The sequence below is a fragment of the Phasianus colchicus genome, chromosome 1 (assembly GCF_987193195.1).
Source record: "Phasianus colchicus chromosome 1, bPhaCol1.hap1.1, whole genome shotgun sequence".
In the NCBI taxonomy this organism is placed as follows: Eukaryota; Metazoa; Chordata; class Aves; order Galliformes; family Phasianidae; genus Phasianus; species Phasianus colchicus.
In genome coordinates this window covers 7,831,193-7,858,125 of record NC_143436.1, presented here as the reverse complement: position 1 = coordinate 7,858,125, position 26,933 = coordinate 7,831,193, and the positions used below count along the sequence as shown (strand labels likewise).

Here is a 26,933-nt window from a genome sequence, read left to right as displayed (position 1 = left end):
GCTGAGTAAAGTTCATTCAATTGTTTTTTGTTTAATCTTAGAAAAGCATTATTTAAATCTAGGAGAATGCTACACAGGCAATTTTGGTGTGCAGGAGGCTGCTGTTTGCATCCCTTCCCTGCAGATCACCTCTGTTAGCAAAACCCCATGCTTCCCCCTCCTCACTTGAGCAGAACCCTGGGGCTGCTGCTTGCACCTCCTCTCTTCCTTTTGGCTTTTGCTTATGCCACGGGGAGGGCATTTCCATCCCATAAACATGCAAAAACCGCACCTTTCCACCTTGGTTGGAATTTTGATGTATTCAGGTTTCCCTTTGGTTCTTGTGCCACAATGAAATCTCAATCCAGCCAAATAATATATCCCGAGTTGGAAGGGACCCACAAGGATCACTGAGTCCAACTCCTGGCTCCAAACAATACCACCCCAAATCCAAACCCAGTGTCTGAGTTGGCCAAACACCCCTTGAACTCAGGCAGCTCAGTGCTGTGCCCACTGCCCTGGGCAGCCTGTTCCGTGCCCACTGCCCTCTGGTGCAGAGCCTTTCCCTAATGCTTCACTTCCCATTGTACTGCCCCAAAAGAGGAGGAGGAGGAGGGTTGAGAGGCATGTAGGCTCAGCCTCCATGTGAGGAGGAGGTCACCATGGCCTTGGACATCCAATGACAACATTGGGTCGATGTTCTTCAGCTCCCTGCGAGCAGCCATCTGTGCATGGAATACATTGGAGAGCAGTACAAGAGAGCCCGAAAAAATCAATTAAGTGCACAATCACTGACCTCCTGAAGGAGCTCAGCTCCTGGTGCTCAGCTCCACGCTCGTGGGGCTCAGCAGATAAAAAGAGTAATTAAAAACAAGGCGAGAAATGCACCATTTTCCTTTTCCTTCCCTCTCCGCTTCTTTCTAAGCAGGAGTTTGTCAAAGGCGGCTGCACAAAAGGCAGTCTTTGAATGAACAGGCAATTACTTAATTAGGGACTTAATTGCAAATTGGAAGAAGCTAGCTGCCTTTTTTTTTTTTTTCTTAATAATTTATTTTGCAATGTAAAATGAGGCCCTATGCAACCCATAGTAAGGGAGCACCCGCTGCTGATCAAAACTTGCCTGGCATCCAAAGCAAGATGGGTTTTAAGGGAAAACCACTTGAGTTTGGCATCGTATTGGTTGGGAAGAAGGACTTGATCAGCACAGAACCCCTTCCAGGTGGGAAAACAAATGGAATCAGCTCCAGTATGTATGATGGAGAACATTGGAACCTGACCAGATGTCTTCTCTTGGCCCATCTCGCTCCCTCACAGCTGCTGCTTGATCCAACTTCAACTTTTTGTATGGTTATGCAGCACAGCAGCTCCAAACACGCAGGGCTGTGCATCTTCCTTGCTTGGGGCTCCCCCCCAGAACATCCCTTTGCACAGACCTGAGTCCACTTTGCACCATTTGGGTGAAATGCTCGACCCGCACAGCACAGTGCTGACTTTTCACCTGCATGATATACAACGGGGGGATCTCCCCTGGTAAAAATGGACAGGATTGCAAGCACTCCCATTGCAAAAACTGGGCCAGATTGCATATCCTCCCCTCCCCCCTTGCAAAAACGACGCTGGATTACATGCACTCTTCCTGCAAAAATCGGGCAGCACTGCATGCACTCCCCCTTAGGAGAAATTGGGTCCACTGCACGTATTTCCTTGGCAAAAACAGGACTGCATGCTGGACTGCATGCACCCTCCTTGCAAAAACTGCGTTGCACCGCACGCATCTCCCTTACAAGAAGCGGGTTGCATTGCATCTCATCGCTCTGCACTGCACTGCACTGCACTGCACTGCACGCCCCCCGCCCGCCCAGCAGACCCCGCACCGCGCCACACGCTCGCCCACCCGCGCGGCGCGGCGCGCATGCGCGGAAGTCTGCGCGGGAAGGTTGTGGTGGGGGGGGGGGGAAGGGGGCGGGAAGCGGCGAGGAGGGGGGCGCGGCGTGCGCGCGGCCGCGGGGAGGCGCGCGCGGAGGGCGTTGCGCGTGGAGGGGGGGGCGGGGTGGGGGGGGGCGGTTTAACCCCCCCCTGCCCGGCGGCGGCGGCATTTCTATTCAGGCGGCGCTGAGGGAGCCCGGCGCGCCCGGTGCATTGTGGGACTGGGCCGGGAGTCCCGTTCGCGGGAGGAGGCGGAGGGCGAGGAGGAGGAGAGCCGGTAAGAGGGAGACCTGGGGAGGGAGGGAAGGAGTGAGGGAGAAGGGGGGAGGGGGGGGGCGAGGCGGGGAGATTTAAAGGGGAATTCGCCTCCGCCGTCGCGGCGCCGCACGGCCGGGCCCTGAGGTGCGCGCTACGGCCGCCGGGCCCCGCGCCTTCCCTCAAGCCCTGAGGGGGGACGGAGCGGCGAGGATGTTACGAGCGGCCCCTCGGGGCGCCGGCAGCGGACGGGTTAAATTTTTTCACCCGCCGACATTTTTATTTCCCTCTCGCTCCCCCCCCGCTTTGCCTCGCCGCGGCCGTTGGGGCGCGCGCACAGCGCTGAGCGAGGCGCGCTCCCGACGGGGCCGAGCGGAGCGGAGCGGCGGGCGCAACTCCTCCTCGTCCTACTCTTCTTCCTCCCGCACAAAGAAGGCCCCGTCCGGCCGCCGCTCCCCGAGCCATGTCCCTCCGCAGCGCTCGGCCTCGCGGTGCCCACGCCGCTGGGAGCCGCCCGGCTCCGGCTCCTTTCGGTGCCTGGCGCCCGCTCAGCGGTAGGTACGCGGCGCTTTGCTCTGCTCTGCAGGGAGGCGAGGGTTGACGAGGGTGGCGATGGAGGTCCCTTCCGACCCGAGCCGTTCTATGAGTGCTGAGGAGCAGGAGGGCTGCGCGAGGAGCCCGGTCCCGCGGGAATCGCTCCGCGTTCCGCGCGGCTTTTCGCAGGTCTTCAATAAAAAGTTACCGTGGATGCTTTCAATAAAGTCGGCTCGGCTCTTTCACTCTTTGCTCGCAGATTCGGGTTGCGTCTCGCAGTCTGCGGGATCTGCCTGGAGTTCCTGGTGGGCTGTGAGTGTTTAGGCCGCGCCTCTGTGCTGTGCTCGGGTTTGGGTTCCTCGCTGTGTGAAAGGCGTTGAGGGACTGGGGTGTGTCCGGAGAAAGGCAATGAAGCTGTGAGGGGGGTCTGAAGCACAAGACTGGTGGGGAGCTGCTGAGGAGCTGGGATTGTTCATCTGGAGAAGAGGAGGCTCAGGGGAGACCTTATTGCTCTCTACAACTGCCTGAAGGAGGTTGTGGCTGGGGGGGTTGGCCTGTGCTCCCAGGATGCAGCAACAGGATGAGAGGGAATGGCCTTATGTTGCACCAGAGGAGTTTTTGGTTGGATATTAGGAAGCTTTCTTCTCAGAAAGAGTGATGATGACGCATTGGAACAGGCTGCCCGGGGAGGTGGTGGAGTCACTGTCCCTGGAAAGGACAGTCCTTTTCATGGAAAGGGTAGAAGTGACACAGAGAGACGTGGTTAATGGGTATGGTGGGGGTGGGCAGATGGTTGAGTTAGATGATCTTAGTGGTCTTCCAAACCTTACATGACTGCTTCCCTGTGTAAGTGGGCAGGGTTTGCTGAGCGCAGAAATGTGGAGGAAAGGGTTCCTGTGGAGTGATGCATACTTTGCTGCTGCTTGTATACTGCTGGAACTCATTGGAATGGAGTGTTTAAAAACAAAACAAAAAAAACCCATGTAACCCAACTCTACTTGAAAAGCCCTTGTCTCTGCTTTCTGTTGTTTTCCAGCTTGTATTTTTTTTTTTTTATTGCAAGTGCTCAGTGCCTCACGCTGCTGCCTTCCAATTATGAGCTGAACTCATTGCTCTTCCAAGACACGTCCGGGTAACTGAGTTTGGATCCCAGCCGAGCCCAGGCTGTGGGATTTGTTGTAACGAAGCAACACGCCTGTCAGAGAAGGAGGGAAAACCCTGTGCAGGGCTCCATACCTAAAACCGACAAAATATATTCAGCAAAGTAGTAGACTTCAAGGTATATATCACTGATAGAATCAGTAATAAGTGGTGGATAGGGTAGACTGGTTACACAGCCGACAGGTTCACTTCTTTCTTACTTTCAGTGCTGCTGAACTCACTGATACTGCTGTCAGTTTTTCCTTTTCAGCTTAAGCTCCAAACAGCACGATCATCTCTCTGAGATATCGTCTTTCTTCCTCTTGCTGTTGTGAGGCAGGATCCTTGCTTTCTAGGAAACCACAGCTTACAGGTCGCTGTGAGATTCTTGAAAGCTTTTTCTCCAGGGCAGACGGATGGTGTTGTATCCTATCCATTCTTGTTTAGAAGTCAGCCTTTCAGTTAGGCCTCTATTAGTTTTGGACTGTGCTGTATGTGAGTCAGAGTGGAAAAACGTTCTAAAATTAGATGTGCATTGTTAAGAATTTTATTAAATGAGTTGCATCATTTTTTCTTTTTGCATTACCATTCTAATGGCCAATTCTCTGTGTTCTCAGTATCCTTGGATAACTAAGAAAGGGTTGGAGGGGCCTGGAAGATTTCAGTGTTCTTATGTCAGTTGGCATGCTGAAAGGTAAACTGGATGTTTGTAGGTAAAGCAAGCTGATTACATACAGCCTTTGTTCCTCTGCTACTTGTACTGACATAACACCAGGGCTGTTTTCCCCCAAGGAGAACAGGTGTATTATGGAGTTTCAGCTTCTTACATCAGAACTGAAGCTGAGCCATTATTTGAAAAGTCTTACTTGCATGATTAATATATAAATGGCTGAAAGTACAGTCCTGCACTGTGTTGAGTGCAAATAGATGTCTCTGCTGAGTGTGTTGCAGTTTGAAGGCCCATGTTTCCTTTTGGAAATAGACTCCAGTGCTCTGGGAACTGTCATTTCTTGCACTTTTCTCTTTTTAACTTGCTCTATGTGGAAAACCTGTTGTACTACAGGCCTTAGGACTTTCTAATGTTCCCAATTTTTTCAATTAGACTGATCAGCGGGGAGACCAACACCATTGTTCTGGGGAGGGAAAGGCCAGCACTCTGTGGGAGAGAACCATGTCTGTTCGAGAGACATTTAACCCAGAGAGCTACGAACTGGACAAGAGCTTCCGCTTGACCCGCTTTACGGAGCTGAAGGGCACAGGCTGCAAAGTGCCTCAGGATGTCCTACAGAAGCTGCTCGAATCTCTACAAGAAAACCATTTTCAGGAAGATGAACAGTTCCTGGGAGCAGTCATGCCCAGGCTGGGTGAGTAGTTGCTCCTCTAGTTGCGTGTGATCCTGTCTTGTCTGCATAGATCTCATCTGCTATTTGTTTAACATTTGAGAATTGTACATTGTGTAATGCATGCTCATCGCCCAGAAATCTGAAGAGTTATCTGGTTGGCATCGAGGACATGAGAACAGTATTGTTTAACGTCCTGTGGTGCACTCAACTATGAAATAAAACGTGGTCAGGGATGGCCAGAGCAACAGGGACATGCTTAGGAATTGGTCGTCTCCTCCCTCTTCCCAGTAGATGCTTTCCAAGCTGAAATAGTATCAGTTAACATCCAGAACATTGAAGTAGTACGCTGTCCTCTTAAGCCTGTGCAATGAATAGACCTTAGTTGACTTAAAGGTGAAGTTCCCTTCTCCGTTCTCCTCGTTCCTGGGGCAGAGAACGTGAGGGACTGGGAGCGAATTGTTTCACAGTGTGATTTTTTTCCTTTCAGTCCTCTCGTTGTACCCCACTCTTAACTTTTGCTCACCTGTAGAAGCTGCCTGGGAAGGGCTCTTTCCAAGATCTGTGTTCTTGCCAGCTTCACTTTCTCTTTGGTATTTGCACAATGATGCAAGCAATAAGGGAAAACAACCTGCACAAGCTACCTACGTGGGGAACAGGGCAAACGTAGGTATTTTGATACCAGCTACTGTACCTAATATTGATATAGAGAAATGAATGTATTTAACATGTTTAATGACATTTTATGTTCTGTTTGCCTATTTACTCAGCCCTGTGTGGTCGATCTCCACTTTGCAACGCAGAATGGATTTTTTTCATCAACTTAGGAATATCAGTGTAGTATTTATTCTGCAGTTATTTAATTATCAGTTTAGTATTCAACAGCATTATTTGAAATTATTTTAATATGGCTAATTACCTATTAGCAGAGTAACAGGTTGCAAGCTATTATTCCAGCATTGAATTCAACAAGAGATCAGTAAGGAGCCCTTACTTAGACAATACAATCTTTGTATGAAATACATAAGCAGTAATTGTGTGTCAAACTGAGATGGCACTACAATTTAATATTGCCTAATGAGGGACACTTGTTGTTTATTTTTTTCCTAAATTGCTATTTATGTGTGTGTTCTCTAAATTAAATGTTACTCACAGCAACATTTCATTTTGGCAAGTTTCTAATTTTGGTAATAGTTTGGTTTAATTTTGTAGTTTTTTTTTCCTTATAAGCTTACAGGCTGTAACCAGTAATGGAGTTACTGATAGATTTTTCTTGTCCAGATATATAGAAAGGTAAAAAGCAGACAAATGCCATCGATATGTGTTATTATGTAACAGGAAATCTCTTAGTACTGGAAGGTGGACAAAGGAGATCTCTTAAATATGCACTTTCAGTGAGAGAATCCCTTTAGTAAGTTTGTTGTTTGATAAGTTAGGTGTTAACTACCTCTAATGCCTTTTGCTTAAAGGGGATAGGTAGGTACCTTTACAGCCTTTGTGGTATGCACAGTTCTTTTGAGATACAGTCAAAAGGGAAATTACCTCTTACAGGCTCAGCATCCCTCACTTTTACAAGTGGTATTACCCAGAGCAGTCTTACTTGTGCCTGTGAGTATATCCATGAGTAAGAAACTGCAGGTTTGGTAGGAATTCCCTGAGCTGTTGCAGACCTTCATGTCACTGTTTTCAGTTATCTCTTTGAATAGTTGCTTATTTATGACCAGCCCTCTTTGTTGGTTTTTTGTTTGTTTGTTTGGGTTTTCTTGCATGGAACGTAAATGTAGCCTCAGAAAGCCCATGGTGCCTGAGTGTCAGAAACAGCACAGAGTCAGTCATGCAATGTTATGGCACGAATAGGTGAGCTGAGGGCTCTGTGTGTGAGCCAGTCCTCTTTAACTGTTTGTGTGCACTTCTCTGGAGAGGCTGAGCATCATGCATAGCAGCTTGCTAGCTTAAGCAGAGGATGAACAGCCCTAAACGATTGCTTTTGAGTATGCCTTCTTTTCTGAGGCAAGACCTTGTGCCTCTGTAGCTCTCTACCTCTGCAGCCTCTGCATTCTGCTCCGTGTCCTCAGCAGGAGCTCAGATGACAGTGGCTGACTGTTCCTGGGAAGGACTGCCAAGTGCTTGCTTGTAGCTCTTGGTAGGAGTGTGTTTTGTTTGTACCTGGGGAAAGTTGCTGTGTGACATCTGCTCCCTGAAGAGTGCTTGTTTTGAGGAGCCTTGCCCTGTTGAGTATACAAAGTGGTGCCAGGCATCTTGCTGTCAGCCTAGTAAGGAGGTAGGCTACCTGCTGCTGCCTCAAGGCTGGAGATAATCGATGGGGGGCGTGAGCAGCTAGCTTGCTTTTCTTTGTGACCTGCCACTTCTGTACACACTCCTGCATCACAGCAAATGCCTGGAGGTTTTAATATTGCTTATTCTGTTTGAAGTATCCACAGTTAGAGAAAGCTGCCTTTCTGGTATTGCTGTTTTCCCAAGGTTTCCCTGTCTGGCAGATGAACTTGCTGCCTTTCATCCTCCCAGAAGTATGGTGAGGGTACGCTGTTGCAGGATTTCCAAGTGGGTGAATCCTCTTTGACCAAGGACCTCAGCTGTGATTTGTGGTGCTTTTTGTTTCACCTGAAGTGAGGAAGTGCTCTCTATGAGAGACTGTGCCCTTTTAAAACCGTCACCATGTTTTTGTTGAGTTAGGAGTGACAGGAAACCCTGTTTATTTTTGTCAACACTGATTTATGGAGTTCCTCTTCACTTTTAACATACATACAAGCACAGACATTCTTAAAAGGAGTGCACTTCATTGTACTGCAATAAACTGAAAAATGTTGTACTTTCATTCTTGCTTTTAGTTATTTACACCTCTGGTCTGTTCTGGTCAGGAGTTCTCATTCTTTGCCTGTTCTTCCTTGCTTGTGTAATGTGCTTTCCCAAGGAAGGGGTTTGTTGTCTTTACCCAGTCGGTACTGAGAGCTATATTTCCCAACAGTGTTCTGTGAGGTCTCTTGTAAGGACCAACAGACAACTCAGGATAAATTTACTCATCTCAGTGATGAATTTCTCTCTTTGCAGGAATTGGGATGGACACTTGTGTTATTCCATTAAGACATGGAGGTTTGTCGTTGGTTCAGACAACAGATTATATTTATCCTATTGTGGATGATCCTTATATGATGGTAAGTTGACTAAATTGAATTGTTAGTTAAATATATTGTTGATTTGCTTTGATCTCACCTAACTGATGGCAGTTTTGACCTTTTTTTCTTGATGTGCAGCAGTAACTGTTTGATAACTGCATTCAGGGTCTTTCCCAAATGCAAGTAAAAAAGGGAAGGGCGATGTTTGATCCTGCAGTCCTTTCCATGGCAGCCATGAATGCTGCAGAACTTTTTCTGTAGATGAAAGCTGAATTTAAATTTTCCTTCATCTCTTCTGTGAGATTTGGCTTGAAAAAGCCCTAAAGGGGAGCTACAAAGCAGCAGACAGGAAGCTCCACTTAAGAGAACCACACAGTAGTTTGCCTTTTTTGAGGTTCTGAAATAACCAGGTGATGTGTTACAACTGGAAAAGCCTAAATGACAGGAGTTGGTAATAGCACCTGGCAACTTCAGAGTGCTTTGTGAACTTTGGTTTTCCTATCTCAAGCATTGACTTGAACAGAAGATAGTGAGAAAAAAAAGTGTATGTTTAAAAAGGCACTAATAATGCTGTAAGGAGCTCTCCAACAAGTGTTCGCTAAATGAAAGTTAAGAGATGTGTTTCCTGTAATTGGAATTTGATTATTTGCACTAGACAGCTTTTACTGCTGTTTATATGATTGCATGTTCTTCTGTTGTTTTGTTGGTTGTTCTTTGAGACCTGCTCAGTAGGTTTGAACCATGCTGAGAAACTTTTCTCACCTTGTAACAAAAATTTATAAGGAATGGCATAAGAAGGTTGTGGTGAATGGCATGGGTTGATTCCTTTGGGTATACAAAGGGATTATTGAGGTGCTGCAGTAGAGAGACATGGGTCTGTGTACAGATGAGGTTTAGACCAGTGTGATAGGAGTGGAATGTGAATTTGGCCTCAGTTCAGCTTCTGTGATTGCCAGTCTGCATTGTGATCCACAGGCACCGTCAGCTGTAACTTTAGCATTTCCTAAATCTCAAGTCCTTTATTTTCTTTCTCTTCAATATTAATTTCACTCTGATGGCTTTTTTCTTTTGTAGACCAATATGATTCGAAGGAGAGGCAAATACAACTCTCCATAAAACCCTTAGACTCAGGAATCCTGGTTTGTGACCTGGCTTCATAAAGCAGTTTGCTCTGGACACATCTGTGCTTTTCAGGACGGGCTGCTGCAGCCTTGCCAATTGCTACTTTCTCTCTTGCTAGCCTAGATCCTTCCTGACCCCTTTTCTTCAGCTCTGTTCTTGAGAACACCTGATGTGTGTTATCTGAATTATTCCTAGAATATATGCCTGTAAAATTTGTATCCACCATGGGGCTTTTCAGTTTACATGATTTGAGACTGGGAAAGTTTGAAACCAGGCTTAGTGGTATAAAGATTCTAAAGATTCCAGTATTAGAACTGGTACTGGCCCCTCTGTGGCACAATGGAGAGGCCTTTTGGAATACGGGAGCAGGGAACTGGCTGGTCCTCTCTCTTACAGGGAACTTTTTGGTGCTCTTTTAAGAACTTTCACTGAACACAAAGGACGTGGGGCTGATATTCCATCTTTTGCTTGTATAGCTTTTACAATTACCAGTGGATTCTTGTGTTTCAATGAGTCATGTGCTTAGATGATGTTTGGGACACAGCTAGGCTGACCCATCTGTGAATCCCATTACGTTTATCAGTGTTCATAAGCCACATTTAGTTCCCTCTGCTGCTTGGGACTTGTTGCTTGTACTCTCCAAGTTCATTCCCTTAATGGCGTTGCCAACTGGCAAAAGCAGCATTGTGCTGACCTTGGACTACTAGAATAGAGAGCTGTTGTCACTGTGAGTTTAAAAACTTATCTGTCATTCCTTAAGAGGGTGTAAACCAGCAGTTGGTTTGATAAATACTGAAAATAGTGAAGAATAGTGAATAGTCCCCTTCCAGAAAAGGAAAATGACAGGCTCTGGTATTCGTAAGCATCCAGAAGCATAACAGCAAATATCCATCTAACTATGCGGTCTAAAGCTCATTCTTCTCTTTGTAGAATGTGTTTTAATTGATATCTCAGACTGATTTCTAAATATACAGGAGAGCCCCTCGATGCCATTGGAAGCTCTTGAATTTATGAAAAACTAGATTATATTTAATTGTGATTTGGAGGTGTTATTTCATGTCATCAGAAAGTAAAGCAACTGCCTGCTAATACTAATTATTGCGAAGAACTCTGGATGTGTGATTAGATTTTAATGTTTTGGAGATGGTAGAAATGTGTTTAAATTTGTCGTCTTTTTCTCCCTCTGCCCCATAAATCTGTCTTCAACTAAAGCATATTTCTGTAGTCCAAACGGTGTTGAATAAGCACATTGCTTTTATCATGATGACATCGCCTCTGAACTTTATGAAAAACACAGGTTTAAGATCACAGAACCAGATGTCAAGTACAGTTTTGCAGCTGTTAACTTCAAGCTGTAAAAAAATGCATTGAGTCTTCCAGATTAATAAAACAGAATTTGTGTTTTAAAATCATTTCCCATCCCTAACGACGTATCCTGGGTTGGAAAGTTACGTCTTCATCAGGACAGTGGATGTCTCATTTTTAGTGGCTTTAACTCAACAAAACCTGACTTGCTGAGAAATTCAGATCCATTCATTTAGCAAAATTAGAGTAGTTATGCTTGTGTTACCCAAGTGAACCCTTCTCAGTCCTGTCAGTGCCAGGATTTATTAGAGCAATCTTTGACAGAAGACAAGGCCTCTTGAACAAAGTTTTGTTAGTGATGTGTGCTCACACAGAAGTTAATGCAAATATATTTGCTATAGCAAAAGTCAGCATTATCCTGTTGCTTGAAAAAGGGGCAGAGGAGGGATGTCTCTCACACCATACAAGTGATAGGGGACAGATGGGTATATCACCTCAGCAGCTGTGCGTGCTCCTAAGTGGTGTCAGGGCCACGTATGGGAGACCTGAACATGTGTGCCTTCTGCAGGCAGCTCATTAGTGACGTCCTAACAGGAAAAGCACCTGAGTGGCCCTGCATGCTGCTAGCAAGCTGTGTCCTCTGGAAAGAAGAGTACTGTCCTGAAAACTGGACAGTAAGTGTAGCCTCAGGAACAAACAGCTTTCTCATCCAGGTCCTCATCTCCTATTTACTCCAATCCAGAATCAACTAATTTTCACTTCTCTGATTAGCTTCCTTGCAGCTGTGAATTAATGCACCGTAACAGCTGGGATGAGTTCTCCCCTTACCTGTCAAAGGAGCCGCCATCTGCATTTCTAGGTGGATGCTTTGTGTGTGATGGATCATGCCATGTCTATGGATGGATTTCAGGAGTTGAGCAACCTGTAGAATAAGCAGCTATCTGAATCAAAACTCATGCAAAAAAGTTTGGGTTTTTTTGTGGCAGGTGTTTGTCTGAACTTATGCAGATTTTTTTTTTCTTTCTTTCTTCTTTCTTTTTCAGGGACGGATAGCATGTGCCAATGTCTTAAGTGACCTTTATGCCATGGGGGTCACAGAATGCGACAACATGTTGATGCTCCTTGGAGTCAGCAATAAAATGACAGACAGGGTAAGATTTGGGGTACCCGCTTCTGAAGAAGGACTCAAACAACTGTACATACTTAGAATGTATGCAGCTTTAGTGTATTTTCTCCTCAAACTTTGAATCTTTTTAAAGAAAAGGTGGTTCAGTCAGTTCCTCAGTTCATAGTGCAAGTCTTGCCTTGTAAACTCTGAGATTATTTGATAAAATTTCAATTTTCTGTGGCGTCATAATCTGCTCCTGTTTTGTGATCCTCACAGAAATGGAGTTTCTGCTCCTGTTTACTGTGCTTCAAGGCAGGAATTGATTACCAATTGATGTATTAATTTGGATAGATACTTTTGGTTTCCTTGTGCCAGCTTTGTAGCATCTCTTTGAAGCAGAAGAAACTGAACTAGGTTCTTTTTTTCTTAATTTTTTTTCTTTTTGATGGAAGTTAGCAGCACGTTTGATTGTTTGCTCTAGCAAGAAAAGGATTGTTCATTCTTAGAAGAAACTAAGTTGAAATTTTACAGGCTTAGTGGAGGCCAAATGCAGCTTGATTTAACTTTGCCTTATTGTGCTAGGCTGTACTTGATTACAATAGCAGAATAGTTGTTCTGAGTTTGCAGAACTCTCTGAATTCTCTACTTTTATATGACCTTTTGGAGAATGTTTCTTCAGCGTTTTACAAGGAACTGTAAAACCATGGCTTTATAGGGTAACATGTGGTTTCTGCAGGCTGGCTTTTCTGTCATTAGCTTTTTGCCATGAGGGGATTTGACTTGAGTGATTAAAGCCATAGACCAGTCTTGAAATGACTAGCACTGCTGTGTATGGAACTCTGACTTCTGTTTTGATCTCTAGGAAAGAGACAAAGTGATGCCTCTAATTATCCAGGGTTTCAAAGATGCAGCAGAAGAGGCAGGAACATCTGTTACTGGTGGTCAAACAGTGTTAAATCCCTGGATTGTTTTAGGAGGAGTGGCCACAACAGTCTGTCAGCCTAATGAATTTATAATGTAAGTTGAATCATTCAACAATCACAGGCATTGGTCTGACGGGATACAGTGAAAATCCTTTAAATGCCGTGTTGTGATCTGTCTCCTGCTGAGTAAAGCACTACCTTCTCCTGTTTGCATTTGTCCTTAGCACTGAGCAGATGCCACATCTCTTCTGTCTGTTATTTGCTTTTTTTAAACAGCATGTGCTTTTACTTTTTCCCCGGTATCTTTTGGTCTTGTTCTCCTTTTGACAGGACAGTTAAGCTTCTAACCTGTACATGTTTTGAAGGCAGTTGTGGGATATAAATTTCTGCCAGAGTGTAAAATGCATGTATAAATACATCTACCTGCTAATTGCTGTAGAGAACTGGTGAACTGCTGTGCTTACATCATTCTGGCTGATTAACAGTAGCTGGTCTTGAATGTCCCACTGTGGCATGCTGCACTGTACAAAGGAATTTATTTGTGATCCCAGAGATGCTTATTTTATGTCCTGAGTAAGCAAAGTAGTTTGTTTTTTTTCTCCACTGTTCTGTACTGTATCTTCAGTGAATTGAAAGAAAAGGTGCAGTTTTGTGTTTGTCTGATTCCAAGTGTGTTCTATTCTAAGAAAGAAGGAATAGTACTTTTAAGTAAGTTTGCAGCGTTTTTGCTCAGTGATACCTCTTGCCAATGAATCCCAAAGGGTAATTCAGCAATTAGTCTTTTTTTTTTTATCTGCACAATAAGATACATAGGTCTGTGAAAATCTAATTATCAGCACTTATTCCTAATAACATGTGACTCTCACTCTGTAATTAATATATGAATTCTTTGCTTTCAGGCCAGACAATGCAGTGCCAGGAGATGTGCTTGTATTAACTAAACCCTTGGGAACACAAGTGGCTGTAGCCGTCCACCAGTGGCTAGATATTGTAAGTACACTGCCAAAAACAAAATAGGAATAGGCAGGAGGTAAAGATGACCTTCCCCATTCCCTCAAAACCTCAGAATGAAAAAGTGCAGTATATACTTTTCAGTATGAAGAGTATATTGAGTGCTCAGCCAGGAATGATATAGAAATTAATTCCTCTTCTTCCTCCTTGTTATGTCAGCCTTATCTTCTTACATGCAAGGCTCTTTTGGAACCAAAACAGCTTACCATTTTTAGTGAGTTTAGTGAGCCTATCTTAACTGGGTCTAATTCTTAGCTAGTTCTTCAGGCACTGCTGTAATAAACAGAGTTAGTGACTAACAGAGCAACAGACTGGCACCTTGAGTAAAATTATGCCCTATTCCACATGCCCAAGTAATTGGCAAAAGCTGATTGATGTCAGCTAGGCCCTGTCTGGATTCATAGACTTTCTGCTTGTGTACGTGGAAATATCTCTACCTTTCACATGTATTACCCTGTGCATTCACTAGGAATAATACTAGCAGCATTATGTATGCAGACATATTTCCATCTGTTACTTCAGGCAAAAATGTAACTATTGAACTGAAATGTGACTGCAAAATTGGCATCTGCTTATGTTGTCTGGCTCCCAGTGTATGTCTTCAGAATTATAGCTGCTCAGTTTGTTTTTAAAAGATGCATCTTTTCTGCTTTTGGGACTACTGAGCCAATAGACAGGAAGAGGAGTGAGCTGAAATCGATTTAGTTTGAATTTTAATTCCAAAGCTTGTGTTAGCAAAAGTGGTAGAGGACCAGCTTCAACCTTTGCTGGAATCTGAAGTGTGAGCAACCAGATAAATAATGTTTCCCCTAAAATGGACAGGGTATGGCCCAGGCTTTTTGGCCCTTGCAGAATCCTACATTTTCCAATCAGGTGCAAGGATCAAGGCCTCAGATAATCCTGATAGGAAAATCAGATGAAGCAAGACACGTTTTATAGCGTGTTTTCTGGCCATAATCTCACTCCTTTACATATCTATTATTTTACTGACAAACAGACTTGCAAATTAACAGCATTCTGAATTTGCACATATTTCAAGTACTTGTAATTTCCTTGACTGTCAACCAAAAACACTTTCTGGTCTGAAAAATTGAGAAAGAAGGAAATCAATTCTCTTATTACAGTAAACAGCATATATCTTTGCTTGTGGTGAGAAATTTCTGAGTATCAGTGCTGCCCTTTCTTTAGCTTTGTCTTGTGAAAGAGTAAGGAAAATAGAACTAGACTTACCCATCTCAAACCCACCTGTAAATCAAGCTTCAGTATGGAGTTTGACTTTGTATTGAAAAGTATGTGGGAGAGGGTATGTAGTACAGCAAGCTTATGCCTAGGCTAGGGAGGAACAATAAGGTGTGGAGATACGTGACTGCAAAACAAATTTGGAGGGGAAAAAATAAACACAGAGCAGTAGCGAGTGAGTTCTTGGTGACTTGTTAAAGGCCGATTTGTGGCAACAACCGTGCAATAGCTGCTTCAATGAAAGCATGATCCAAACAGAGACAAATTTTTTTCCTTTGTATTTGATTACTGGCAGCATTGCTGCAATCAAGGCCCAGATATGTTGCTGGCAGCAGCTGTGGTGGGATGCCAAGGAAAGAAGCTGTAAAGAGGCTGCAGGGAGCTGGGCTCTGTAGGGGAGCACAGTCAGGGATGTGCTGGAGGTGATGAAGCTGTGTGAATTTGGCTACCAAGTCGCTTGAGTGCAGTGATTAGTCAGCAGCTGGGAACTGGCAACCCTTTGTCCCTTTTTCTTTTAGCTCAAAAACATGAAAGGTTTCCATGTGCCTTTCCAGGAAGGGTTTGCTAGTCCCTGCTATGACAGATTTCTGAATGGGAAGGGTCTATATAAACTTGCCTTCTGAAGTTTTTTGGGCAAACAGTCTGGCTTTGTTTCCTGTCTGCTAATCCCATTGTGCCAGTATCTGATGGTATGATATCACAGTGGGAGTAAGTTGTGTCTAATTTGCAGCCTGCCTGTGTTTGTGGCCCTCCCAGCCTGTAGTCTTGCTTTCACCACATTTGTGATTGCCATTCTTACGTGACCTGTTCCCATTCCATGACCAGCCTCAAAAACATACTTTGAAAACTAATATAAAATGGCTACTTGTGTTTTTCAGTCATAACAGAAGTAAGAATAACCTTAATCCTGTCCTTCGTGTAATAGTAATGCTTTTCTTACTTACTTGGTCAAACCAAGTTCAGCCTAATTTCAGAAATCCTGATCTTCTGTACTTCCTTGGTCTTTAAAAAAAAAAAAAAAAAAAAAATTTGTTTTGGTTGACCAGCCTCTTTCCCTTCTTTCCATTTCTGGATTCCTTCTTACACCACTGGAAGTCAGTTCTCATTTGTTAAGGATCAGATCCTCTTTGACAAGCCTCTTTTGATGCCAGTGCAGCGTCATACAACAATTCTCAGCAGTTTTTCCACCTTTGGTTAAGTAAGAAATTTTTTATGCGTTTATGCTTTGCAATAGCAGTATAGCTTTGTGGCTCTAAAAAAAAAATCTTTCTTAGTTCAGTTCTCTGTAATTTTATTTGCAAATAGAAGAAAATTAAACTAGTGTGCGGTGTTGATCTAAACAGTTGCTTTGTTTCCTTCTGGATCTGGAATTACTTCAGCTTTGAACAAAACAGTTGCTCTTTATAAGGTACCACTTCCTAAAATATCATGAGAGCCTTTTGGGATGAGAAGTGTTGCTTAGCATGTGATGGAGGCATGAATCCACGTGAGATTTGAGGAGTGGAAGGATGTGTTGATATTAAACTGTAAATAGATTTTATGAAACTGTCTTAATTCACTGGAGTGATTACATCCAGCCACAGTGTACATCCTTGAGAGCTAGACTTCTGGGTATCAGTGGCCTTTCCTGATCAGAGGGTCCAGATGTGAAATGAAGAACTTTATATTTAAAGAACGAGCCAAAGATGAAGAATTTCAAAAGTTTTCAAAAGAATTTCAAATCCAGCAAAAGTTATTTTTATTTGGTTGCAGAGTTCAAGCCAGAGAGTTTTGTGCTGAAAGAGTTGTTTGCATAGGGTAGGTTGTACCACTCCACTCTGCAAGTGAGAGCAATGTTTGAGGTGCTTTGGTGCTTCATAGACCTTGAGATGAACTTCACATGGGTACAAGGAGGGTAAAGCACATACAGGAGGCTTCAGCACCTCCAAGTAAAATACTGTATTATTCATAAGCTGAGGTTAAAAAAAAAAAAAAAAGCAAAACCAAATGCATTTTGGATTACAACTTTCAATGATAAGAATATGTTTAAAAATAGATAGACAAAAACCTAGGAAAACTGTCTTGCTCTTTCATCCCTTAGCCAGAAAAATGGAACAAAATCAAACTAGTGGTAACACAGGAAGATGTAGAACTAGCATACCAGGAAGCAATGATGAATATGGCAAGGCTGAATCGAACAGGTAAGAAGAAATTTGTCTGTTGTGGAAGGGGGAAGGATTGTGGTGTGGGGGGGCTTTGTCCTTTTTTTTCCAGTTCCATACTTAATTTCATTTCATTGCCATGGGGAAATTGACACAACTGTGTTATCCCTGCCTTCTGCCACATCTTTCTGCTGTTCAGTGTTTGTGAAGCACGCAAATTAAAATCAAACGCCCTCTTTTAATTATACAGCAAAATCACAAATGCTGCTGGAGATTATTATGACTCATATGAGTGTTGTGGGTAACATTGGAGTGAATTAGGTTTTTTTTTTAAGGGGAATATATTGGATTTGTTCATTTGTATTTTTTTTGTGTCTGGAGAACTAGGAGGACCTGACTGGTTTAAAATAAATGGAAATGGAATTAAAAAAGGAAAAGCTCTTAATTTTTGTATGCTTCAATTTAATTTTTTAGATTATGACCTCTGCCATATTATGTGTTTCCCAAAGTGTAGAATATGTAGCACCTTTTTTTTTTCTTTTAATTTTGGTAGGAGTAATATTTTACCATAGAAATTCTTAGGCAAGATTTCCCTTTGTCCAAAGTATCTTTAGATGAGCCAAGAAAAAAATTAGATGTTTCTTTCCCAGTTGATCGAATGGAGATAGTTTCATATATCTTCTGTTTATTCAGATTTCATTTGGTATCTATTACATCATCCCACTGTTTTTTTTCATTCTTTCACAAAATCTTCCAGAATAAATAAATGACCAGGATTGTCTTATGGAAGACAACTCAGTCCTGCTCCTGTATTGGGACGCAACAAAGACAGGCAAAACATTCCTGGTTTTGTTTTTCTCCCCTCGCCTCTGTCAGCCCTTTTATTTTAGCAATGCTTAGATATTCAGAACTGGAACTATTGTCCTGCATGCAGAGGTGCATGTACCCAGGGCTCTGTAGTTGCAAATGCCCAAGAATGACACCAGTGCATTGGGGAGGTGGGGACTTCAGGCTGCCTGTGCCTGTCCATCCCCTGGCCCTCCTTCCTTCCCTTGTGACCTGCAGGATTTGCTGTTAAGTTCCTCAGCTAAGTGTCCAGAACTTTAAATTCTGGTATGATTTTTTTTTTCCTTGATCTGTCAGGGAATGCAGATGTGGGAAAACTGACACAGGATGAACCTTGTCTTAGCCCTTAGGGCAAAGCCAAACTCGGAACCTCTCACCCTCAACTTGGGAAAGTTTGAAACTGGAGCAAACCCCTTTATCATGGACTGCTAATATAAACTTGTAGTGCATGTTTAATAGGGCATGCTCATAAATATAACTGCATTATTCAATTTTCAGCATCATTTGATATCTTAAATACAAATTGAATTTTCTTAAAAGCTGCATGTAGTTTTGGTGAAATTCCAGTTCCTTTCAGAAACAGTTTTGGGGTGGGCTTTTTTTATTTTTTTGAGGATCTATATAGTTTATTTCAACAGCAAGCAGAACTGATTCAAATTAAAGGTATACGTTCAAATTGCTTAATATTGTTGAAACATTGCTTTCCTCGGTACTTTTTTCATGATTTTTTTCTAATTGTTGTTCTCCCTCTTTTGAAGCTGCTGGACTTATGCACACTTTCAATGCACATGCAGCTACGGACATCACAGGATTTGGAATCCTGGGACATGCACAAAACCTTGCCAAGCAGCAGCGAAATGAGGTGTCCTTTGTTATTCATAACCTTCCTGTTCTTGCTAAGATGGCTGCTGTCAGTAAGGCTTGTGGCAATATGTTTGGCCTTATGCATGGGACTTGTCCAGAGACTTCAGGTAGGTGACAGTTATACCACCCTTTTCCTTCCTTTTAAATCCATGTTAGAATATGAGAATATTTTAAATGTATAAATGCTGTACTTTGCATTCAGATTCATGGTTGGTTTGAGTTTTAGTCAAGTTACAGAGCATTAACCATAGAACTGTTCACAATCAAGTTCTTCAGCCAAATTTCCAAACTCTCATCCTGTTCCTATGAAACACTATTATAGAAACCATTACTGTATTTGGTATCTGGAATGTTCTACAGTTGAAAGTCAGTGATGGTTCTGAATTCTTTTGATATACCTATTTTTCTCATAATTATTAACTCCAGAACAGTGAATACAGTGAATACTCGACTGTCTCAGCACTGCTGGCATGGTGTTCTCAAAAGGCCAAGCCACGTGCAATAGGTTTCCTCATCAAATGAGTTGTATTTTTGTTTCTCATTATGAATGTGTGAAGTTGAGTGCTGAGTGGGCCAGTCTCAGAGGCTGAGGGAGGCCTCCTCTGTCCATGATCATCAAGAATACAGATGTTTTTCCCTTAAGCTTGTGAAACCTGATGTTAGGGACTGTAAGCAGAAGCAAGAAAGGAATTAAGTCTCTGAGTCATTCAGTTTTTGAGCTTTCTGTTTAATAAAGCTGCCACTTGGCAGTGGCAGTTAATAGAAACAAAATGAGAATCAGGCTATGAATGTCAAGTTTGTTTCAGATGAACATTTAAAGTCTTGAGGCAATTAAAAACTTCTGATGCTGTGGTTTGAATGCTGTCTTCTCAGTAAGTATAGGCCACTTTGCCTACTGGAATAATCACTATCTTCTGCTGAAAGTCTCTGTATTTCATTTTCCCCTCAAATCTTCTGTTCCATTTTGTTTTTCTTCTGCAATGTCGTTTGTTCACTTTGGATAGTGAAGAAGATACAGTAACAAATCTGTCTTTTCTCCTATCTTCTTTTCCCACCCTCTTTCTGCTCTCCAAAAGTATTATCCAAGTTCTGCAGTACACAACAGAGGGGGCCCCTTGAAGCAAAACAGTCTGAAGATCTGGAAAGAAGCATCACAGTGAGAGCCATAAACTTTTCCCCTAGTGAATACATGACTTACCATGATCTGCTGAATTGTTCCTTAGCCATCTGTGTTTATAACAGATGCTCTGTCCTACAGAGGGTGTGTGGCTCAGATGATATGTAATAGGATATGGGGCATGAACCCTTTTGAAGAGTTCAAATCCAGCTTCAGTCAGCTGAGGCCAGAAATATCTGATGGCTGTTTGGCAAGCTGTAAATACAGTACTGTAAATACAGTTGGTACCATCAGACAGGTTCTTATTACCTACCAATCCATGTAACCAGTGTGCAGGTAATGCTGCTGCTTGCCCTGGATACAGGGCATTTGTTATTGGTTACAGAGAGGCTAAAAAATTGCTTAGGCACAGAAGTGGAAAACCAAGATGCTCTTTTGGCTAAGTGGCAGTTGGCATGGAATGGTTTAGCTGCAAACTGAGTGCCTGAATCTTAAGATCAGTGACTCGTTTTGCACCCTGGGGACAAGGCTGTCATCTCACTAAAAGAGCGTAAAAACAATGCAGATATATGCAGTGCTGCAAAAGTACTCAGAAAACAGCCAACTTCCAAATCCTTCTTGGGAACGAGAGCAAGAGGTGCCTTTGAAACTCTGAATTGGCTTACCTTTCAACAGAGATAGATGGTGATGAATAAAACAGCAAGACACATCTGGCTATTTGTGAGCATTGGGCACCTCGAAAAATGTATATTGATTTCTTCATAGCACTGCGTTCCTACATTAAAAATTACTGTGGGGATTTCTTACAGGGAGAGTCAGCCAAATAAGAGCTGAATGTATAGCTGTGGCCTGAAGGCTATACAGCATACGTTGTCTTTGTGCTTAACACTGGATGGTCTGACACGTTTGCATACTTTGTGTCCCAGGGTTTATGTTCATGGAGGCAAGTGTGTGCCCTGTTGTATCTGTACGGTCAGTTGGGAGGATGCCTTTTAGGGTAGGCTGCTCATGCTGAAGTATATAAAACACTTTTGCTCTGTTGTCTTAAACTTCCAGAAATGCTGTAGCTTTTTCATTTGTGAACAGATGTTTTTCAGTAGAGTGGGCAGGCAATGAGAAATGTACTGGAAAACAATTTGAACGGATTTTAAGACTGTTGTTTTTTCCCAGTGCACATTTGCTGGGCACCTGTTGACAAAAGTCAGTGTTGGAAAGATCTCATGTCATCAGTTCCATCCTCCAGGATCTGCTGCTTATGATGTGCTTTTTGAAAATTCCAGTTTTACATGATTTTGTTCTCTCTTTTAGTTAACTCCTTGGTAATGGTTAAAGTTGCAGTCAGGTGGTTACTTTTAAAGAACCTCATTCTGTTTATCAGACTGACTGCTCACAGAAATAAGTTAGAAAAACATTCTGCATGGGATATTCTTGCATGTGTGTATTTTTGTCAGTCTGGTTCTGCTGTTGGAGCTGGTATCAAGTGTCAGACAGCTTTGTTAGTGTAGTAGAGATATCTCAACAATGCAGTCTTTCCATGCATCTTGTGAACATAAATGGTTAGAAAAGAAGGGCTGTCACAATGAGAGAGCTGTTAACAGAAGCAAGGAAACTTTGATTTTGATTTATGAACTGTTTATAAATCACCTCTTAATTGCAAGGCTTTGTCTAGTCTGTGGTTTTTTTTCCTGTGGACTGTTCCTTGCTTGCAGTACAACAGTTTAAAAATAGCAATATTCAAAACTTACCAAAACCCTTAAGCTTCTAGAAGGGTAATCCAGAACAGGTAGCAAGTATCTGCATCCTTTCCATCTCCAAAAAGAAGCATCCAATGAACTCTTAAACCACTGCAGCTATTTGTTCCTTCAGTCTGCAGCCCGTTTGCTTTGTCTTCAGGATTGGTGAATGCAGACATCTGAAACTTGGTACAACCTGAAATGCTGCATAATTCAGTGCAGAATGGCACTTCTGCTTCATTTTCCACAGCTGTGTTGCAGCAATTTAAACTCCTGGTGGCTGTGATGTTGCAGACATCTTGTAGTTGTGTATGGGGCAAAAAGCACTCAAAGCAGCTGGAAGCACAAGTCATGTAGTGGAGGCTCTTAGAACTTACCTAAAGGGTTATAGGGATTGGTCAGCCTGCCAGAGAAGTAATTATAATTGCCACAGACTAGAGTCCTACTGCTGATAGGCCCATAGCCTTCCTTAAGGGTTATAGATCAAAGTGTGAGGGATAGCCAGCAGGTGGGAGGTATCTGTTTCAGCTGGAAACTGGAATTAGGTATATTTTTCTGTTCTTGCTAAAGAATGTTAACAGTGTGGCCATACAAGTGATACAAAATTGCAGGAAGGCTGCATGGGAAAAAGATAACAGAGATTATTCTCACGCTCTTTCTTGCTGTACTTCCACTCCTCCATTCTGACTGCTTAGCACGCTGTGCTTATAAACTCTTAGAAACTTAGAAATCTCTTCCCTGATTTATCTGCAGCAAAAGTTGGCAGAAGTCGCTCTTCAATTTGATTTAGAGCCTGTCATGGGAATGGCACATAATTTCTTTGCAATTGATTTGTCTGTTACCTGTGGAGTAATGCTATAGTGTTTCTGCTTTTTGCTGTTAACTGGATGTTAAGTTCAGAGATCCCTGTGAGAGAGGTAGATGTTTTTCTGGATGGCTTCATACAGAACCAAAAGAATAACCTTCACATGTCCATGTATCCTTACAAGTTTTCTTGTTCAGTAGTTGCTGCTTCCCCATAGCTTGGAAGAACAAATGTAGAGGTGCCCAAGGTGCTAAGATGCTGTCCAGGAGCCACTGAGCCACAAGACTGCAGGGAGGAGGTGGTGGCACCAAGCCCAGAGTGGCTGGCTCAGCATATGGCATTTTGTGCCCAGGGTTGGCTCAGAGTGTGCTGGCACAATTTGTGCTGCTGATCTGCTGCCCTTCACCAGGACAAGACTGTCAAATAGCTCACAGGCACACTGGTGATATCACTGTTTTTAAGAGTAAGCAAGCTCTAGCTTGTGCCCAAATTCCTGCTTGGGGAAATCCAAGCTATTGACTGTATTCTCCAAACATCTTCCAGTGGGGGATACTGAGGTGTTCCTTATAAGAGGCTGCTGTCTCTTGGAAAATAGCACCTCACAGATGTTGGCTGCATCAATTGCCTGTAGCACATGACACTTGGAGGTTTAACTAGGCTTAACAAGTTCATCACCTGTAGATGAATTTGCTGCTCTGTGTTGCAGTTCTTCACAAATTTGTAATGCAGCATAAATGGCAAGAAAGGTAAGCAATACAGAAAATATGTAACTTTTCTTAGTAGAGGATGACACCAAAATATTTAATGACTTGATCGGAGCCCACTACAAATCTGTGCTAAAGCTGACAACAAAACTCATTTTAGTATTTGTAGCAGGACAAGGGGAAATGGTTTTAAGTTGAAGGAGGGAAGATTTAGGTTGGATGTCAGGGGAAGCTCTTCACAGAGAGAGTGGTGAGGTGCTGGAACAGGCTGCCCAGAGAGGCTGTGGATGCCCCATCCCTGGAGGTGTTCAAGGCCAGACTGGATGGGGCACTGGGCAGCCTGGTCTAGTATTAAATGGGGAGGTTGGTGGCCCTGCCTGGGGCAGGGGGGTTGGAACTTCATGATCCTTGAGGTCCCTTCCAACCCTGGCCATTCTGTGACACTTGCAGAATCACCTTGTCAGTGATTTGGGAATTTTAGAATGCAGAAGTTCTTTAATTTACTAACTTAATAGGAACTTTTCTAACCAATTATTGTGCTACTTCTGAGAAGCATTTATAAATAGACATTTTTCTGTTGTCTCTGTAAGAAAAGATTTTATGGGAAAGGCTAAAAAAGGTTAAAGGGAAACTCTCTAACAATGGGGTCAAAGAGACTGACTGTCAAAGGGAGCTCTGGTTCAAGCCCGGGTTTGAGTTTTTTGCCTTTTACATTCTCTTGTAACAGTTTCTATTTTGATGAATGATGTCATCAAAGGCAATAAGATTACTTGCAGAATCAGCTGCTGCCAGTGTGTGGTTATAGGTATCTGAACATGACCTTTATCCAGAACACTTGTGTGTACTTCTTGTAGAGGCACTTTGCAGTCCTCGTTGGAAGTTTACAATGCTGGTGTTGTTTTTGATGTCATTTGTTGGCATCAGTGTGGTGTCCTTTTGCCAGCATCTTTTGTGTGTATTTGGATTTATGTACATGCTAAACACTGAATTCAGAAACAAAATTCTTTCTGTAAAGCACAAGCTCACAGACTTCCACTGTGTCCTTTCTTGGAGTCCCGCAGTTTGACAGAACCCATGAAGTCACCATGACTGCTTGTCTGAATAGGAATTTGGCAGATGAAGGTTGAAATTCTTTGCAAACAGACATTAAAAGCGCTGCTTTTTTTTTCCTTTGCAGGAGGTCTCCTCATCTGTTTACCACGAGAACAGGCAGCACGTTTCTGTGCCGAGATCAAGTCTCCAAAATACGGCGAAGGTCACCAAGCATGGATTATTGGCATTGTAGAGAAGGGCAACCGCACGGCCAGAATCATAGACAAACCACGAATCATTGAAGTTGCACCACAGGTGGCCACTCAGAACGTGAACCCAACGCCTGGTGCCACCTCTTAATAGAGATGAAATAGCTGTTTGTTTTTAAATAGATCTATTCCTTTATCATCCTACAACTTAAAGAACTGTAAAAAAGAAAAGAAAATTTGTTGTGTCTGCACATCTGGTGGCCTTAGGTCAGTTTATGAGTGGATACAATTAATGAAATAAAATCCATTGCCTTTTTTTCCTGTTACATTAACTGAAGATGCACCTAATCTTGAGGCAGCTTCTGAGTTGAGAATTATATTGTTATCCAATACTGTTGATTCATTTTGAATCTTTAGACACTTATCTCTTGCCGCATAGGCTCTTTTTAAAGGTGCTTTCACGTAGCACAGACATTACCAGTAGTAGTGTCAAATAGCATTGTGTCCTTTCATTATGTGTATATTTATCATAAGTCTAATTTGGATGCCTTGAGTGATAATCCAGAAAGGCAATAAATTTGATAAGCGACACAGTGGGTATACCCAGTAGTAAGAGGGTTGCATGACTACATTCAATCTTTGATTTTTATTCTTATTTTGTAAGGTTTAGTCTTACCAAGAGCATCTATGACCCTGGACATTGCTTGGTGTAGTGCACTCTGTTGAAATGAGCAAGTGCTGACTTTGCATGGAAATAGCTTCAGAGTCGAAGGAGTCATTTTTAATTTCATTATTTGTAGACCTGACAACATTTACTGTATTATCAATGATTTTCTTTATTGATGGTAAGGAAAAAAATCATTTTTTTGCAATGTGATTGGATGTGCTATAGTGCAACAAAGGTTTTGCAGACCAAAAGGAGGTTACTGTATAATATTCATTTACAATTCACTATATAAATAACTTCACAAATAATTTTTAAATATAATCAAGCTAAAATAAACCTCTGTTCTGTGGATGGTAGTGTTTAATACATTTTATATTTTGTATAGTGATTACAAACCTTTTTTGTTTCTTTAAAATCAGCAGCTGTTTAGTATAATTCTTAGTATTATTTTGTTCTTTGCTCAAATACATTTTTGTGCACGCTTTTGTGATCTGTGTTTTAAAATCTACATTGCCAACATTGCAGCTTGAACTTTAGCTTGTTATTCAAAATAAATATTTAATTTTTTTTATTGCTCTTGTATAAAAGCATGAACTTTTTTGATTCCTGCCTGAATTACAAAGTGGAAAGAGGAGAAGTCCTTATTTTTTTTATTTTATTGCAAGTGTAATGATATAAATTGTTGCTATTACTCCTTTGGTTGATTCTGCAAGCTGTGATGTCCCATGGTAATCTAGAATATCTCCTGCATGTCAGGACTGGGGGCAGATAGGTTATCTCCAAGTCTGTTGTCCACTTCGTTTTGTTTATTTTGGTTGTCAGCACAGAACATGCAATGATTTTGGATTGTTTCCTCTGTATCCTCTGCAAGTCTCCTGGCTGTGCCTCCTCCAACCTAGCAAGAGTTTGTGAGCAGCCCTGTGAATCAAAGGAGTGCTGAACCCATTCTTCCTCTGAGGGTTTGTTGAGCTGCCTGGTTGTAGCACATTCACTGCTAACTCTGCTCTGCCAACCCACAGGAGCCATGCAATTCTTCAGCATTATGGAACTGAGTGCGTTTCATGGAACCAGCTCTTTTACAAAGTCTCTCAGATTGTGGAATTAGCTTCTTGATATTCAGACCAAGAAGAAAACATTTGATAATCAATACCACTACCAGCAAGAACAGCAAGGGCTTCTGTCTATGAAAAATGACTCACTGCAGGTGAATCTGTCTTGTGCATCAAGCAAGGCTTAAATTTTCAATCTTGGTCCTGGTGACACCTGGGGCAAAACATGGCTCATCCTTTTTCATTCGGTAGTATTCTCAACAGACACCTTGTAAAGAGAATTTTTTTTTTCTTTTGTGAGGAATGTGAAACAATTAGAACATCACTCTTCTTTTCCTGGAAAATAGGTCTGTAAGTTTTATGTTCACAACACAGCCTCAAAGCAGTAACTGAATTTTTGACTTTGATGCTCTGGAAAGATAACTATGAAGAGTTTTCACAGCAGTTCTGAACACCAAAATAAAGCATCAAAACTGGTTATCTATGCAAAAAAAGTCATTATTTATTTTTTATCCCCCTGCAGTTTTATGAAGTTCTGTATTCTGATACAAAGTCATGTAGTTGGGCTTCTGTTCTTTGTGGTCAAGGAAAAGACTGTCACTGTGGATTACTTCGTAAGATTTAAAGAAAAAAAGATAAATGTGTACAGAGAGGTCAGTGCTGTGTGAGAGCATTTGTTACAAAGATTGGCTGTATTTCAGACAGGTGCTAGATAAGTACTGGAAGCATGTACTGGGCAGGAAAATGTAC

At 42.4% G+C, this 26,933-nt stretch overlaps 1 protein-coding gene across 2 annotated transcripts; it reads left to right on the top strand.

The window, feature by feature from the left end:
* The first annotated feature begins 2,032 nt into the window (after positions 1-2,032).
* SEPHS1 (selenophosphate synthetase 1) lies at positions 2,033-25,470 on the top strand. Of its 2 annotated transcripts, none has more exons than XM_031587976.2 (9): positions 2,033-2,182; positions 4,937-5,198; positions 8,244-8,347; positions 11,779-11,886; positions 12,706-12,860; positions 13,666-13,756; positions 17,097-17,196; positions 18,762-18,974; positions 24,404-25,470. In XM_031587976.2, exons 2-9 carry the CDS (start codon positions 5,006-5,008, stop codon positions 24,616-24,618), a joined length of 1,179 nt encoding a protein of 392 aa, XP_031443836.1. In that variant the 5' UTR covers positions 2,033-2,182; positions 4,937-5,005; the 3' UTR covers positions 24,619-25,470. The 2 variants fall into 2 exon arrangements, with proteins under 2 accessions (XP_031443836.1, XP_031443904.1); XM_031588044.2 differs by lacking the exon at positions 2,033-2,182 and adding an exon at positions 2,254-2,714.
* The last annotated feature ends 1,463 nt before the right edge of the window (positions 25,471-26,933 follow it).

Excerpts from the sequence above, each read along its gene's own strand:
- SEPHS1 (XM_031587976.2), top strand. The coding sequence starts at position 5,006 with ATGTCTGTTCGAGAGACATTTAACCCAGAGAGCTACGAACTGGACAAG. Across the intron at positions 17,197-18,761 it reads GGCAAGGCTGAATCGAACAG|CTGCTGGACTTATGCACACT; the intron begins GTAAGAAGAAAT and ends CCTCTTTTGAAG. Across the intron at positions 18,975-24,403 it reads GACTTGTCCAGAGACTTCAG|GAGGTCTCCTCATCTGTTTA; the intron begins GTAGGTGACAGT and ends TTTCCTTTGCAG.